Source organism: Chiloscyllium plagiosum, unplaced genomic scaffold (genome assembly GCF_037043375.1).
Source record: "Chiloscyllium plagiosum isolate Xiang-an unplaced genomic scaffold, Cpla_swu_hap1 HiC_scaffold_9, whole genome shotgun sequence".
Taxonomy (NCBI): Eukaryota; Metazoa; Chordata; class Chondrichthyes; order Orectolobiformes; family Hemiscylliidae; genus Chiloscyllium; species Chiloscyllium plagiosum.
Genome location: NW_028270147.1, coordinates 1,207,317 through 1,225,679, shown reverse-complemented (window position 1 = coordinate 1,225,679; position 18,363 = coordinate 1,207,317). Strand labels below are relative to the sequence as shown.

Below are 18,363 nucleotides of genomic sequence, written 5' to 3'. Positions count from 1 at the left end.
TTATCCCAACTCTCTGCCTTCTGTTAGACAGCCAATCCTCAATCCATCCCAGAAGCTCACCTCGAACACCATGGGCCCTCATCTTGCTCAGCAGCCTCCCGTGTGGCACCTTATCAAAGGCCTTTTGAAAGTCTAGATAGACCACATCCACTGGGTTTCCCTGGTCTAACCTACTTGTTACCTCTTCAAAAAATTCCAACAGGTTTGTCAGGCATGACCTCCCTTAACTAAATCCATGTTGACTTGTTCTAATCAGACTCTGCTCTTCCAAGAATTTAGAAACCTCATCCTTAATGATGGATTCTAGAATTTTACCAACAACCGAGGTTAAGCTGATTGGCCTATAATTTTCCATCTTTTGCCTTGATCCTTTCTTGAACAAGGGGGTTACAACAGCCATCTTCCAATCATCCGGGACCTTTCCTGACTCCAGTGACTCTTGAAAGATCTCAACCAATGCCTCTGCTATTTCCTCAGCCACCTCTCTCAGAACTCTAGGGTGTATCCCATCGGGGCCAGGAGATTTATCAATTTTAAGACTTTTTAACTTTTCTAGCACTATCTCTTTCGTAATGGCAACCATACTCAACTCAGCCCCGTGACACCCTTTAATTTTTGGGATATTGCTCATGTCTTCCACTGTGAAAACTGACGCAAAGTACTTGTTAAGTTCTCCTGCTATTTCCTTATCTCCCATCACTAGGCTTCCTGCATCAGTTTGAAGTGGCCCAATGTCTACTTTTGCCTGTCGTTTGTTTCTTATGTACTGAAATAAACTTTTACTATTATTTCTAATATTACTGGCTAGCCTACCTTCATATTTGATCCTCTCATTTCTTATTACACTCTTTGTTATCCTCTGTTTGCTTTTGTATCCTTCCCAATCTTCTGATTTCCCACTGTTCTTAGCCACTTTATAGGATCTCTCTTTTTCTTTAATACATTTCCTGACTTCCTTTGTCAGCCAAGATTGTCTAATCCCTCCCCGGTTAATCTTTCTTTTCTTGGGAATGAATCTCTGTACAGTGTCCTCAATTATACCTACAAACTCCTGCCATTTTTGCTCTACTGTCTTCCCGGTTAGCCTCTGCTTCCAGTCTATTTTAGTCAGTTCCTCTCTCATGCCCTCATAATTACCTTTATTCAACTGTAACACCATTACATCCGATTTTGCCTTCTCCCTTTCAAACTCCAGACTGAACTCTACCATATTATGGTCGCTACTTCCTAAGGGTTCCCTTACTTTAAGATCTTTTATAGAGTCTGGTTCATTGCAAAGCACTAGGTCCATAATAGCCTGCTCTCTTGTCGGCTCCATGACAAGCTGTTCCAAAAAGCCATCCTGTAAGCATTCCATGAATTCCCTTTCTTTAGATCCACTAGCAACATTATTTACCCAGTCCACCTGCATATTGAAGTCTCCCATGATCAATGTAACCTTGCCTTTCTGACATGCCTTCTCTATTTCCCGGTACATGTTGCGTCCCTGGTCCTGACCACTGTTAGGAGGTCTATACACAACTCCAATTATGTTTTTTTTGCCTTTGTGGTTCCTCAATTCCACCCACACAGACTCCACATCATCCAACGCTATGTCATTCAATACCATAGATTTAATTTATGGTATACTGAGTTCTGTAGGGGTTCTTTATTCTGTTCTTTGTATTTCATTGTGTTATTTTGTGAATAAATTTTTGTCTGTTTTAAAATCTAGTAGTCAACCTAGTTAACTTAACCTGGGTACTTTTCACTATTCGCTTACCAAAACAAGTTAGATTTATTAGATTAGATTCCCTACAGTGTAGAAACAGGCCCTTCGGCCCAACAAGTCCACACCGTCCCTCCGAAGAGCAACCACCCAGACCCATTCCCTTACATTTACCCCTGACTAATCCTCCTAACACTATGGGCCAATTCACCTAACCTGCACATCTTTGGACTGTGGGAGGACATCGGAGCACCCGGAGGAAACCCACGCAGACATGGGGAGAATGTGCAAACTCCACACAGTCAGTCGCTAGAGGCGGGAATTGAACCTGGGTGTGAGGCAGCAGTGCTAACCACTGAGCCACCGTGCCGCCCCAAAAGTTGCAAAGTTATGGTTTGCAAAGTTATGCCTGCTTAAGAATGTTTTGAATGGTCTGGCTTAGTGCATAACAGTGTGGGAAGTGGAGGTTATGTACTGGAGGGCATCATTGACCACATAGAGTCATAGAGCTGTACAGCATGGAAACAGACCCTACGGTCCAACCCGTCCATGCCGACCAGATATCCCAACCCAATTTAGTCCCACCTGCCAGCACCCGGCCCATATCCCTCCAAACCCTTCCTATTCATATACCCATCCAAATGCCTCTTAAATATTGCAATTGTACCAGCCTCCACCACATCCTCTGGCAGCTCATTCCATACACGTATCACCCTCTGTGTGAAAAAGTTGCTCCTTAGATCTCTTTTATATCTTTCCCCTCTCACCCTAAACCTATGCCCTCTAGTTCTGGACTCCCCAACCCCAGGGAAAAGACTTTGCCTATATATCCTATCCATGCCCCTCAATCTTGTAAACCTCTATAAGGTCACCCCTCAGGAAATTGCGAACTTTGAAGAAGGAGGCCATCTTTCTAAGGGGAATTGGTCATCCTGGGAACAGATGCGGCGGAGGCGGAAGAATTGGAAATAAGGGATGGCGTTTTTACAGGAAGCAGGGTGGGAGAAGGTGTACTATAGGTAGCTGTGGGAGTCGGTGGGTTTGTAGTAGATGTCCCTTGTTAGTTAGTCACCAGACATGGAGTTGGCAAAGTCCAGGAAGGGGAGGGAGGGAACACCTATGGGATCACCAATATCAGGGCTCATAGCAAAAGCAGTAATGCAGAGACTTGAACAAGCTCCCATCTATCTAACCTAAACCTTTGGTTCTGCTACATGGATGACACCTTTGTCATCACAAAATGGAACACATTAGAGGAAACATACAACACCATCAAAAATATCCTGACAGGCATAAAATTCATAAAAGAGAACAACAGACTCCCATTCCTAGATGTGACAGTTGAACGTACAGTAAACAGAGAGCTTCAAACCAGCATCAACAGAAAAACACCATACACGGACCAAATACTTACCTTCAGAAGCAATCATCCTAACACCCACAAATGAAGCTGCACCAAGACATTATTTCAACAAGCTACATCACACTGCAGCACCCAAAACTACAAAAAAACAGAAGAAAAATATTGATAGGACATTTTCAAGAAAAACGGGTACCCAGTAAACAGAATCTGCCAATTCCTCAAACAAATCCAAACAAGCAGACAATGCAACCAAAATCTATAGCCACATTACCTTACATCAAAGATATATCAGAAATGTCTTCCAGACTACTCAGACCCCTTGGCATCAGGTAGCCCACAAACCTAACAACATACTTAAACAGCAACTAATGAACCTAAAGGAGCCAATAGATACCAGTAACAAAATAACATCATTTACAAAATACCATGCAAGAACTGTTTAAAAAAAAACACAAACTGGCAGGAAACTTGCCATTAGGATACATGAACACCAACTAGCCAACAAAAGACATGACCCGCTATCACTCGTTTCTATACATACAGACACCACTTTGTCTGGACAACACACATATCCTCGGACAAGAGAAACAAAGACATGCATGAGAATTCTTAGAGGCATGGCATTCTAACCAGAACTCCATCAATAAACACATCAATTTACACTCTATCTAACTTTCCTTGAAAAAAGGAACTAGAAATGACATCACCCACCTTAAGAAACCAAGACCTGGTGGTGGGCGTTTGGAACGCGTTGCCAGCAGAGGTGGTAGAGGCAGGCACGGTAGATTCATTTAAGATGCATCTGGATAAATGCAGGAGTAGGTGGGGAGCAGAGGGATACAGATGCTTAGGAATTGACCGACAGGTTTAGATAGTACATTTGGATCGGCTCAGGCTTGGAGGGCCGAAGGGCCTGTTCCTGGGCTGTAGATTTTTTCTGTTCTTTATACCTATAAAGAGAGAGGCAGGACGTACCACCAGCACTTCACCAGAGACTCTCACTGATGATGTTACCCAGTATGGTGACGAAACATCTGAAAACAAACCTTCAAGCTCAGCAAGCTAACTTACACAGGATTGGAAGGAGACGTTGTTAAGGGTGAGGACCAGTTCAGCCCGGTGGATGAGGGTGTCATTGGAAGGGTACTGGTTGGGATGGCATGAGAGGAAGAAACGGAGGGTTTAGAGGCCTTCGTTTTGACGGACAGATGTGTACAGGGTCAAGATGTCCATGTTGAAGATAAGGCGTAGGGGGCCGGGAAAACTAAAGTTTTGGAGGAGGTGAAGGGTGTAGGTGGAGCCCTGAATGTAGGTGGGGAGTTTCTGGGCTAAGGAGGACAGGACAGTGTCAAGATATGCAGAGGTGAGTTCAGTGGGACAGGAGCAGGCTGAGACAATGGGTCGACCAGGGAAGTCAGGTTTGTGAATCGTCAGTAGGAGGTAGAATTGGGTGATGCGGGGTTTGCAGACGATGAGGTTGGAGGCTGTGGATGGGAGACCAACCAACCTCAATGCCACTTCCTCCAAACCAAAGGCCAATCCTCTCACTTCCTCCAAAACAAAGAGGTAACCATGGGCACTTGCATGAGCCCCACCAATCCTCCTGCTTTCTCCAAACCAATGGGGTAGCCATAGACAACTGCATGGGCCCCTGCTATGCCTGCCTCTTTTGTCGGGTACATGGAACAGTCCATCTTCCGCAGCTGCACCAGCAACATATCCCAGGTTTTCCTCTGCTACATTGATAACTGTATCTGCACCATCTTATGTTCCTACTAGGAGGTTGAACAATTCATCAACGTCACTAACACCTTTCACCCTGACCTCAAATTCACCTGCTTAAAAAGGTGTTGCTCGAAACGTCGATTCTCCTGCTCCTTTGATGCTGCCTGACCTGCTGCGCTTTTCCAGCAACACATTTTTAAGCTCTGATCTCCAGCATCTGCAGTCCTCACTTTTTCCTACTCAAATTCACCTGGACCATCTCAGACACCTCCCTCCCCTTCCTGGACCTCTCCATCTCCAGTGACTGTCTAACCACAGACACCTATTAGAAAACCCACGGAGTCCCACAGTTACCTGGACTACATCTTCTCCCACCCTGCCTTCTGTAAAAATGACATCCCTTACTCCCAATTCCTCCGCCTCCACCACATCTGGTCCCAGAATGACCAATTCCACAATATCCCAGCTAGCCTCCTTCTTCAGAGATCACAATTTCCCCTTCCACATGGTTGATGATGCCCTCCAGCACATCTTCTCCACTTCCTGCACCTCTGCTCTTGAACCCCACCCCTCCCAACGCAACAAGGACAGAACCCCTCAATCCTCACCTTCCTCACCAACCTCTGTGTACATTGATTAGGGGGATATGAAATAAAAACAGGCCCTTCGGCCCAACAAGTCCACACCGACACACTGAAGTGCAACCCACCCAGACCCAATCCCCTACATTTACCCCTTCACCTAACACTACGGGCAATTTAGCATGGCCAATTCACCTAACCTGCACATCTTTGGACTGTGGGAGGAAACCGGAGCACCCGGAAGCCCACGCAGACACGGGGAGAATGTGCAAACTCCACACAGACAGTTGTCTGAGGCAGGAATTGAACCCAGGTCTCTGGTGCTGTGAGGCAGCAGTGCTAATCACTGTGCCACCGTGCCGCCCATCATCCTCCACCATTTCCACCACCTCCAAACAGACCCCACCACGAGGGATATATTTCCCTCCCTACCCCTATCAGCATTCCAGATACACCATTCCCTCCATGACTCGCTTATCAGATTAACATCCCCCCCCGCACCAGCTCACACCCCGCACCTGGCATCTCCCCTGCCACCATAGGAAGCGCAAACTTGCACCCAGACCTCCCCCCCCCCCCGCCTTACCTCCGTCCAAGGCCCCAAAGGATCCATCCACATTAAACAGAAATTTAATTGCAGGCACCCGACGTAGTCCCCTCTACATCGGGGAGACAGGACGCCAAAGTGCAGATCATTTTAGAGAACAACTCTAGGACACCCACACCAACCAACCCCACTGCCCTGTGGCTGAACACTTCAACTCCCCTTCCTACTTTGCCAAGGACATGCAGGTCCAGGGCCTCCCCCATCGACAAACTCTAACCACGTGACACCTGGAGAAAAAGCACCTCATCTTCCACCTTGGGACCCTGCAACCACATGGGATTAACGTGGATTTCACCAGTTTCCTCAATTCCCCTCCCCACACATTATCCAGGCCCAGGCCCAAACCTCAAACTCAGCACTGCCCTCTTGATCTGTCCTATCAACTTCTGTCCCACCTTTATCTACCTATTGCAGAGCACCCCACCCCAGACACACACAAAAACCCACATGCACACATATACATATACGTTTGTACGGTGAATTTGTACTTGCAGAGTTACATTGAACTTTGCTCAAAAATTGCATGAATCTATATAAGACTCTGTTAACTCATTTTTTAGATTAGAATCAGTCTAAACATTAGGGCACAGACAGCAGCACACAGGGGGCCAACACCTTCAATATCTTACCTGGGCTGACACTAATTGCTAAAGTTAACCTGAGAATGTAACTTTTTTAAAAAAAGTTTTGTGATTTACATATGAAAGAACTGAAACTAACATGGTCATTCTAACAGATGACAGGCTTAACAATCAAGGTATTTTTCAATATATAATTTCAGTTACATCACACTGTAAACTTTTGCTATAAATTCTGTGTCTTACAATCTTATTCTCCACAACCACCTGATGAAGGACCTGCAATCCGAAAGCTAGTGCTTCCAATTAAACCTGTTGGATTATAACCTGGTGTTGTGTGATTTTTAATATCGCATTTTCAGCTACTTTCCCCCCAACCCCACCGACCCCTCCTATTTATCTCTTAACCCACTCCAGCCCATAAGGGCTTGATGAAGGGCTTATGCCCAAAACGTCAATTCTCCTGCTCCACGGATGCTGCCTGAGCTGCTGTGCTTTTCCAGCACCACACTCTTCGGCTGCTTGCTAACAGTCTGGCCTTAATTTTTAAGACTATGCCCCTACACTATGTATATCAAAACAGGATTATTAATGATAATGGTGGAGAATTGTAAATGGAAAACAGAATTGTTACAAAGGAATGTAAAGTGAGCACTGAGCACTGCAGGAACCATAGTTAGAGTCAATATTGGAAAATCGCAGTCAACACAAGCAGCAAAGAAGCAAATGATATTAACTTGAAACAAAAACAGAAATTGCTGACAAAACTCAGCTGTTTTGAAAGCATCTATGGGAAGAAAGCAAAGATTAATGATTGAAGTTCGGTGACCCTTCAACATCTAGTCTCAAAATGTTAACTCGTTTCTTCCCATAGATGCTGCAAGTTGTTTAGTTTTGCCAGCCATTCTGTTTTTATTTCATATCTCCAGCACTTTCTCGAATTGGAGGAAAGAAGAAATAATTTCAATGTGTTGATTTGCTGGAATTGGGAAAATGCCATCTGAAACACCAATCGAAACAGATTCAGTAATAACTTCCAGAAACAAATTACGTCATTCTAGAGTCAGAGATGTACAGCATGGAAACAGACCCTTCGGTCCAACCCGTCCATGCCGACCAAATATCCCAACCCAATCTTGTCCCACCTGCCAGCACCCGGCCCATATCCCTCCAAACCCTTCCTTTTCATATACCCATTCAAATGCCTCTTAAAAGTTGCAATTGTACCAGACTCCACCACTTCCTCTGGCAGCTCATTCCATACACGTACCACCCTCTGTGTGAAAATGTTGCCCCTTAGAACTTTTCTATATCTTTTCCCTCTCACCCTAAACCCATGCCCTCCAGCTCTGGACTCCCCGACCCCAGGGAAAAGAATTTGCCTATTTATCTTATCCATGCCCCTCATAATTTTGTAAACCTCTATAAGGTTACCCCTCAGCCTCTGACGCTCCAGGGAAAACAGCCCCAGCCTGTTCAGCCTCTCCCTATAGCTCAAATCCTCCAACCCTGGCAACATCCTTACAAATCTTTTCTGAACCCTTTCAAGTTTCACAACATCTTTCCCAAAGGAAGGAGACCAGAATTGCACGCAATATTCCAACAGTGGCCTAACTAATGTCCTGTACAGCCGCAACATGACCTCCAACTCCTGTAATCAATACTCTATTAAAGGAAAGCATACCAAACGCCTTCTTCACTATCCTATCTACCTACGACTCCACTTTCAAGGAGATATGAACCTGCACTCCAAGGTCTCTTTGTTCAGCAACACTCCCGAGGACCTTACATTAAGTGTATAAGTCCTGCTAAGATTTGCTTTCCCAAAATGCAGCACCTCGCATTTATCTGAATTAAACTCCATTTGCTATTCTCAGCCCATTGGCCATCTGGTCCAGATCCTATAGTAATCTGAGGTAACCCTCTTCGCTGTCCACTACACCTCCAATTTTGGTATCATCTGCAAACTTACTAACTGTACCTCTTATTTTCGCATCCAAATCATTTATGTAAATGATAAAAAGTAGAGGATCCAGCACCGATTCTTGTGGCACTCCACTGGTCACAGGCCTCCAGTCTGAAAAACAACCCTCCACCACCACCCTCTGTCTTCTACCTTTGAGCCAGTTCTGTATCCAAATGGCTAATTCTCCCTTTATTCCATGAGATCTAACCTTGCTAATCAGTCTCCCATGGGGAACCTTGTCAAACGCCTTACTGAAGTCCACATAGATCACATCTACTGCTCTGCCCTCATCAATCTTCTTTGTTATTTCTTCAAAGAACTCAATCAAGTTTGTGAGACATGATTTCCCACGCACAAAGCAATGTTGACTATCCCTAATCAGTCCTTGCCTTTCCAAATACATGTATATCCTGTCCCTCAGGATTCCCTCCAACAACTTGCGCACCACCGAGGTCAGGCTCACCAGTCTATAGTTCCCTGGCTTGTCTTTACCGCCCTTAAACAGTGGCAACATGTTTGCCAACCTCCAGTCTTCCGGCACCTCACCTGTGACTATTGATGATACAAATATCTCAGCAAGAGGCCCAGCAATCACTTTTCTCGCTTCCCACAGAGTTCTCGGGTACACCTGATCAGGTCCTGGGGATTTATCCACTTTCAATTAGTTGAAGAAAAAAACATAGGGATGTGGGGCCAAAGCAGGCAAAGGGACTCCATTGGGTGGCACTGGCAGAGACCTGGCGCAGTCACAGGGACCAACTGATGTTCCTCTGTGCTGTCTCATTCTGTCGCTAATCACTTAAGAGGGCAGTTCTCCTCAACCTGAACATGGAAACTTGGGGTGGGGCATATCATTTTAACAATAATTTAAATCACAGAATGTTCTTGATTCATTGGACAGCATGCAAACAAGATGCCATCATCAAGGAAACACAATAACGAATAAAATAGGGAGAAACTTTATCACAACTGCTCACCTCTGAAGAATCTTTTCTGCTTTTTTAAGATTGATATTCATTCCCAGTGACTTAAGAGACTCAACAATCTCAGCAGCATCAATCTTCCCTAAAAGGATAAAACAGTGTTTCAATGAAATACCCAAACAAAAGGAATCATCCTGTTTAGGACTGGTGGTAGTGAGAAACACACTATTCAGGACTAAGTGGTACATGGAGAGAGAGAGAGAGAGAGAGAGAGAGACACTGTGCAAAACTAAGGAGTACAGGCAGAGACACACAATGTGCAGAACTAAGGGATACAGGGAGAGAGAAATATTAGAAATGCACAGCAGGTCAGGCAACATCTGAGAAGCAGGAGAACAGAGGTTTTCGGCATAAGCACTTCATCAGGAATGAGGCTTATGGGCTGGGTGGGCTGAGATAAACGGGGGGGGGCGGTGAGGTTGGGTGGGCGATAGGCAAATAAAGGTGAGAGAAAGGTGATAGGTTGGACAGGATGGTGGAGCGGAGAGATGGGAAAGACGATGGACAAGTCAAGAGGGTGGTGCCAAGTTGGAGGCTTGGGACTGGGAAATGAGCAAATTAGTGAAATCCACATTAATCCCCTGTGGTTGCAGGGTGCCAAGGCGGAAGATGAGGCGCTCTTCCTCCAGGCATCGGGTGGTTAGTGTTTGGCAATAGAGGAGGCCTAGTACCTGCAAATCTTTGGTGGAGTGTGAGGGGGAGATGAAGTGTTCAGAGACAGGGCGGTGGGATTGGTTGGCCTCCCAACCATCGCATCCAACCTCATCGTCTGTGTATCCTGCACTGCCCGATTCTACCTCCTACCAAGGATCACAAACCTGACCTCCCCGGTCGACCCATTGTCTCAGCCTGCTCTTGTCCCAATGAACTCATCTCTGTGTACCTTGACACCGCCATGTCCTCTGTAGTCCAGGAACACCCCAGCTACGTTCAGAACACCACCCATGCCCCTCACCGCCTCCAAGACTTTCGTTTCCCTGGCCCCCTACCTCTTATCTTCACCATAAACATCAAGTCCCTATATGCATCTATCCACCATGACGAAAGCCTCCAAGTCCTCCATTTCCTCCTCTCATGCTGTCCTTCCATTGACACCCTCACCCGCCTGGCTGAACTGGTCTTCACCCTTAACAACTTCTCCTTCCAATCCTCCCACTTCCTCCAAACCAAAGGGGTAGCCATGGGCACCATATGGGCCCCAGCTATGCCTGTCTTTTTGTCGGGTACGTGGAACAGTCCATCTTCTGCAGCTACACCAGCACCATTCCTCATCTTTCCTCCGCTAGATTGATGACTGTATTGGCACTACCTTGTGCTCCCATGAGGATGTTGAACAGTTCATCAACTTCACTAACACCTTTCACCCTGACCTCAAATTCACCTAGACCATCTTGGACACCTCCCTCCCCTTCCTGGACCTCTTCATCTCCAGCGACCGACTAACCACAGACGTCTACTACAAACCCATGGACTCCCACAGCTACCTGGATTACACCTCTGCCCACCCTGCCTCCGTAAAAATGATATCCCTTATTCCCAATTCCTGTGCCTCCACCGCATCTGTTCCCAGAATGACCAGTTCCACCATAGAAAATCCCAGATGGCCTCCTTCTACAAAGACTGCAATTTCCCGTCCCATATGGTCGACGATGCCCTCCAGTGCATCTCCTCCACTTCCCACATCTCCGCTCTTGTACCCCACCCCACCCAATGCAGCAAGGACAGAAACCATCTGATCCTCACCTCCCATCCCAATAACCTCTATATACATTGCATCATCCTCTGCCATTTCTGCTATCTACAAACAGACCCAACCACTTGGGATATAGTGCCCTCCCCAGTGTTCCAGAGAGACCATTCCCTCCGCGACTCCCTTGTCAGATCCACGGCCTCACCCCACTCCCAGCACCTTCTCCTGCCACTGCAGGAAGTGCAAAACCTTCACCTCTCATATCCATCCAAGGCCCCAAAGAATCCTTCCACATCTGACAGTAATTTACCTGCACCTCCACAAATGTCATCTATTGTATCTGTTGCACTTGATGTGGTCTCCTCTACATCAGGGAGACAAGACACCAACTTGCGGATAGTTTCAGAGGACACCTCTGGGACACCTGCACCAACCAACCCCAACACCCTGTGACTGAACACCTCAACTCCCCCTCTCACTCCACCAAGGACATGCAGGTCCTGGGCCTCCTCCATCACCAAACCCTAACCAGCCAACGCCTGGAGAAAGAACGCCTCATCTTCTGCCTTGTGACCCTGCAATCACATGGGATTAATGTAGATTTCACCAGTTTCCTCATTTCTCCTCCCCCCCACCCTAACCCAGTCCCAAGCCTACAACTCCGCACCGCCCTCCTGACCTGTCCATCATCTTTCCCATCTATCTGCTCCACCCTCCTCTCCAACCTATCACCATCACTCCCACCTTCATCTACCTATTACATTCCCAGCTACCTTGCCCCCCAGCCCCACACCCTCCCATTTATCGTTCAGTCCACGGCCCACAAGCCTCACTCCTGCTGAAGGGCTTATGCCCGAAACATCAATTGTCCTGTTCCTCAGATGATGCCTGACCAGCTGTGCTTTTCCAGCACCACACTCTCGACTCTGATCTCCAGCATCTGCAGTCCTCACAGAGAAATACTGTCCAAGACTGAGAAGTACAGGGAGGAAGACACTGCACCAGATAGGTGTACAGGTAGAGAGAGTGATACTGCACAAGACTGATGAGTACAATGAGAGAGAGACTGCACAAGACTGAGGGATACAAGGAGAGAGATACACTGTGCAAGACTGAGGGGCACACGGGGAGAGAAAGAGAGACATTGTGCAAGATGAGGGGTATGGATAGTAACACACAACATAGGACAGAGTGCCACACTGTACAAGTCTGAGGGATAGAGAAAGTGACAGACTACCACCCTAAGAGATTTAATAGGTGTATTTCTTTTGTGGAAAGATATAATAATACTGACCATCATTATTTTTATCTAAACTCTTGAACGCCAGTTTAAGTTTCTTCTCATGGTTTCGGAGATAGTTACTAAACTCTGCAAAGTCCAGTTGGTTGCTATTTTCTTTGCCCGCAGAACGAAATATTTTCTGTGTCAAAAACAAAATGTAATAAACTGGTGAATGAAAAATTAGATGTACAATATCTAATAGACTGTACAATATAGGAAGGATCATGTGTCCACTTGTGCTAATTGGTTGAGAATCAAGAATTCTAGACAAAAAGAGGATATTTGATCCAATGTCGCTGTGGAAGCTCTTCCACAGAGACACTGCAATGATGAACACGGCCTTTTTTTTTGCAGCATCATTCAAGGTTTTGATTTGGGGGGGGGGGTGGGGTGAATTGTGTAGTGGGGGCAGGGAGGGCTGGGATGAAGGACGGGAGAAAGCAGAGGTAGGTAGAGATGAACACAAACAGAAATTGCTGGAAAAACTACACATCTGGCAGCATCTGGAGGGAAAGTAGAGTCAATGTTACGGGACCAGTGGCACTGTCTGTGTGGAGTTTGCACATTCTCCCCATGCCTGCATGGGTTTCCTCTGTGTGCTCCGGTTTCCTCCCACAGTCCACAAATGTACAGGTTAGGTGGATTGGCCATGCTAAATTGCCCGTAGTGTCAAATGAAGGGGTAAATGTAAGGGAATGGGTCTGGGTGGGTTGCTCTTCAGAGGATCGGTGTGGACTTGTTGGGCCAAAGGGCCTGTTTCCACACTAAGTAATCTATCTATCTAAAATCATGATGAGGATGGATAGGGTAAATAGACTGGTCTTTTCCCTGGGGTGGGGGAGTCCGGAACTAGAAAGCCATAGATTTAAGGTGAGATGGGAAAAATTTAAAAGGGACCTAAGGAACAACATTTTCACACAGAGGGTGGTAAATGTATGGAAATGAGTTGCCAGAGGAAGTGGTACAGGCTGGTACAATTACAGCATTTAAAGGCACCTGGATGGATTTATGAATAGGAAGGGTTAGAGGGATATGGGCCAAGTGCTGGCAGAGGGGACTAGATTAGTTTAGAATATCTGGTTGGCATGGATGAGCTGGACTAAAGGATCTGTCTTCATGCTGTATATCTCTATGACTCCATGTGCAGGTGAGGTGGATTAGCCATGGTAAATGCAGGGTTATAGGCATAGGGTTATGTTCATCAGAGGGTCAGTGTGGACTTGATGTTAAATGGTCTGCTTCCACATAGTTGGGATTGTATGATTAAGTCTACTTTCTCTCCACAGATTCTGCCAGGCCTGCTAGGTTTTACAGCATTCGCAGTCCTTTCCTTGTGTTTAACAGGGAGAGGAGGGATGGCAGAGAGGGTGCTTTTTAAAATTTATTCATTTTTTTTGTTGGATGTGAGTGTCGCTGGCTGGCTAGCATTTATTGCCTGATCCTAGTTGCCCCTTGAGAAGGTGGTGGTGAGCTGCCTTCTTGAACCACTGCAGTCCATGTGCTATAGGTTTACCCACTATGCCATTAAGGAGGAAATTCCAGGATTTTGATCCAGCAACAGTGAAGAAATGACAATATATTTCCAAGTCAGGATGGTGAGTGACCTGGAGGGAACTTGAAGATCCTGGAGTTCCAATGTACCTTCTTCCCTTATCCTTCTAGGTAGATGTGATCGTGGGTTTGGAAGGTGCTGTCTGAGGACCTTTGGTGAATTTCTGCAGTGCATCTTATATATCGTACACACTGCTGCTACTGAGCATTGGGAGTGGATTTTGTGGATGTGGTGCCAATCAAGCAGGCTGCTTTGTCCTGGATGACGTTGCGTTTGTTGAGGCTGCACTCATCCAGGCAAGTGGGGAGTATTCGATCACACTCCTGAATTGTGCCTTTTGGATGGTGGACAAGCTTTGAGGAATCAGGAAGTGAGTTACTCACCACAGTATTCTTAACCTCTGAACTGCTCTTGCAACCACTGCATTTATATGGTGAGTCCAATTCAGTTTCTAATCAATGATAACTTCCAGGATGTTCAAAGTTAAAAATCACACAACACCAGGCTATAGTCCAAACCTGTTGATTTTCAACTTTGTACACCCCAGTCCAACACCGGCATCTCCAAATCATTTCAGGATGTTGATAGTGCAGGATTCAGTGATGGTAACACCGCGGAATGTCAAGGGATGGTGGTCAGATTGTCTCTTATTGGTGATGGTCATAGCATGGCATTTGTGTGGCGCAAATGTTACTTGCCACTTGTCAGCTCAATCCTAGACATTGTCCATATCTTGTTGCATTTGGACAGATTGTTTCAGTGTCTGAAGAGTCAGGAATGTTGTTGAACATTGCACACTGACGATTGCACATCCCCACTTCTGACCTTCTGATGAAGAGACGGTCATTGATGAAGCAGCTAAAGATGGTTGGGCCTAAGATATTACCTTGAGGAACTCTTACAGAGATGTCCTGGAGCTAAGATGACTGACCTCCAACAACCATGACCATCTTCCTACGTATCAGGTATGACTCTAACCAGCGGAGAGCTTACCCCCGATACCCATCGATTCCAGTTTTGCTTGGGCTCCTTGAAGTCACACTCATTCAAATGTAGTCTTGATGTCTAGGGCTGTCACTCTCCCCTCCCCTCTTGAATTCACCTGTTTTGTCCACGTTTGATCCAAGGCTGTAATGAGGTCAGGAGTTGGTGAAACCCAAACTGAGCATCACTGAGCAGAGTATTGCTGAGCAGGTACTGCTTGATAGGACTGCTGATGACACCTTCCATCACTTTACCGATAATCGAGAATAGACTGGTGGGGCGGTAACTGGCCATTTTGGATTTGACCTGTTTTGTATCTGCAGAACATACCTGGGCAATTTTCCACATTGTCAGGTAAATGCCAGTGTTGTAACTGTACTGGAACAGCTTGGGTAGGGAGCCGGCAAGTTCTGGAGCGCAAGTCTTCAGTATTATTGCTAGAATGTTGTCAGAGCCCATAGTCTTTGTAGTATCTAGTGCCTCCAACCATTTCTTGACATCACATGAAGTGAATCGAATTGGCTGAAGACTGGTAACTATAATGCTGTGGATCATCGGAGGAGGCTGAGATGGAACATCCACTCGGCACGATTGGCTCAAGATTGTTGCAAATGCTTCAGCCTTATCTTTTGCACTGATTTGCTGGGCTCCTCCATCATTGAAGATGGGGATATTTGTGGAGCCGCCTCTTCCAGTGAGTTGTTTAATGTCTATCACCATTCACGACTATATGTTTCAGGACATACACAGCTTAAATCTGATTTGTTGGTTGTAGGATCACTCAACTCTGTCTACCACTTGATGTTTATGTTGTTTGGCATGCAAGTAGTCCTGTTTAGTGGCTTCACTAGGTTAACATCTCATCTTCAGGTATGCCTAGTGCTGTTCCTGTCATGCTCTCCTGCACTCTCCATTGCATCAGGGTTGATCGCCCAGCTTGATGGTAATGGTTGAATGGGGTTATGTCAGGCCATTACTTTAAATTGAGGGTGATGGATATAGGACAGATGTCAGAGATAGTTTCTTTACTCAGAGTAGTAGGTGCATGGAACTCCCTGCCTGCAACAGCAGTAGGCCTGCCAAATTTAAGGGCATTTAAATGGTCATTGGACAGACATATGGATGCAAACGGAATAGTGTAGGTTCGATGGGCTTCAGATTGGTTTCACAGGTCGGTGCAACATGAGGACCGAAGGGCCTGTATTGCTCTGTAATGTTCTATGGATGCCCAGTCTTCAGTTGGTAGATCTGTTCAAAGTCTATTCCATTTAGCACGGTGATAGCGCTACATAGCACAATGGAGGGTATTCTCAAGGTGAAGATGGGACTTCATCTCCACAAGGACTGAAGTGTTTAGAAGGATAAAGGTGAAAGGCAGGCTTTGGAGGGAACCCGCATTCACAAATTGCACAGGAATACGCTCCCTGTCAATTACTGGGGATACTCCCTGCCCGTTACCAGGGATACTCCTTGTTTGTCATAGGGGGGAACCTCCCTGCCTGTCACCGGGCGAAGCTCTCTGTCCAGCACCGGGGAACCTCCCAGTCCATTATCAGGGGGTCACCCTGCTCATTACCAGGGGTACCTCCCTGTCTGTTACTGGGGGAACCTCCCTGCCCGTCACCAGGGGAACCTACTGGTCCATTATCAGGGAACCGCCCTGCCTATTATCAGGGGACCACCATGTTCGTTACCAGGTGAGCTGCTTGCTCATGGCCAGGGGAACCACCCTACCCATTACCAGGGGCCACCATGTTCGTTACCAGGTGGGCTGCCTGCTCATGGCCAGGGGAACCGCCCTACCCATTACCAGGGGTCCACCATGTTCGTTACCAGGTGAGCTGTCTGCTCATAGCCAGGGGAACCGCACTACCCATTACCAAGGGAACCGCCCTGCCCGTTATCAAGGGACCTTCCCAATGACCAGGGGAACCGCCCTGCCCGTTACCAGGGGAACCGCCCTGCCCGTTACCAGGGGAAACCCCTTTGTGAGTTGTCACTCTCTCTGACGAATCGGCACCAAGTTACCGTTTTCGGCCCCAAATTGCATTCACACCCTGCCCCGGTTTTCAGGCACCCCCACACCCGCGGATTCCACCTTCCCCACCCCCACCGGCAGTTTCCAGGCTCCCCACCTGCTGGGCCTCGGGCTCGAGGTGCAGGCCCCGAGCCTGAAGTGCTGCCCGTATTTCGGAGACATCGACGCGGCCGTCCCGGTTCACATCGAGCCGCGAGAAGAGCTCGGAATAACGGCGCTTCAGGGAGCTGTCCTCCGGCTCGGAGCCCCCGGTAGACATTGGGGAATCCGGGATGGTGTCGATCGGGATCTGCAGGGATCCGACACTGGCAGTGAGGTGAAGCTGGATCCTGGGAGCGGCACTGGCTGTGGGTCTGACCAGGAAATAATGCTGGAGACAGGGCGGGGAATGGGTGGATCCGAGAGAAAACATTCAACAACAGCGGGATAGTAACCGGGCAATGTGCCGAGCCGTCCCAGGAACATCAGGGGAATAGGACCGAGTAATAACAGGGGAATAGGAACTAGTCACAACAGAGAATAGATCCCAATAGTAACAGGAGAAAATAACCTAGTGCTAACAGGGGAATAGGACCCAGTCATAACAGAGACTAGGCCCCAGTACTAACTGGGGAATAGATTAGATTCCCTGAAATATGGAAACAGGCCCTTTAGCCCAACAAGACCACACTGACTTTCCGAAGAGTAACCCACCCAGACCCATTTCCTATATTTACTCCTGACTAATGCACCTACATATCCCTTAACGCTATAGCAATTTAGCATGGTCAATTCACTTTGGACTATGGGAGTAAACCCACGCAGACGCAGGAGAATGTGCAAACTCCACACAGATAGTTACCCGAGGCAGGAATCGAACCCAGGTCCCTGGTGCTATGAGGTAGCAATGCTAATAACTGAGCCACCATGCCACCCTGGAATAGGTCCAAGTAAGAACAGGGGAAAAGGACCTAGATTTAACAGTGGAATAGGGCCCAATAATAACAAGAGAATAGGACCCAGTAATAACAGGAGAATAGGACCTGGGGTGGCATGGTGGCTCAGTGGATAGCACTGCTGCCTCACAGCACAAGGGTCCCAGGTTCGATTCTTAGCCTTGGGTGACTGTGTGGAGTGCGCACATTCTCCTCATGTCTGTGTGGGTTTCCTCCCACAATCCAAAGTTGTGCAGGTCAGGTGAATTGGCCATGGTAAATTGCCCATAGTGCTAGATGCATTAGTCAGAGGAAAATGGGTCTGGGTGAGTTACTCTTCAAAGGGTCGGTGTGGACTTGTTGAGCTGGAGGGCCTGTTTCCACACTGTAGG

At 47.0% G+C, this 18,363-nt stretch overlaps 1 protein-coding gene across 1 annotated transcript in view; it reads right to left on the bottom strand.

Annotated features, from left to right (window-relative positions):
* The window catches only part of LOC122556252 (mitochondrial adenyl nucleotide antiporter SLC25A24-like), a 92,332-nt gene extending 74,838 nt beyond the window's left edge, over window positions 1-17,494 (bottom strand). The window contains exons 1-3 of the mRNA XM_043702883.2: window positions 17,155-17,494; window positions 12,496-12,622; window positions 9,506-9,593 (exon numbers count right to left, since the gene is read on the bottom strand). Of these exons, the coding sequence (XP_043558818.1) occupies window positions 9,506-9,593; window positions 12,496-12,622; window positions 17,155-17,469 (530 nt within the window). The 5' untranslated portion in view covers window positions 17,470-17,494. The remainder of the gene's footprint in view (window positions 1-9,505; window positions 9,594-12,495; window positions 12,623-17,154) is intronic.
* Window positions 17,495-18,363: the final 869 nt, after the last annotated feature.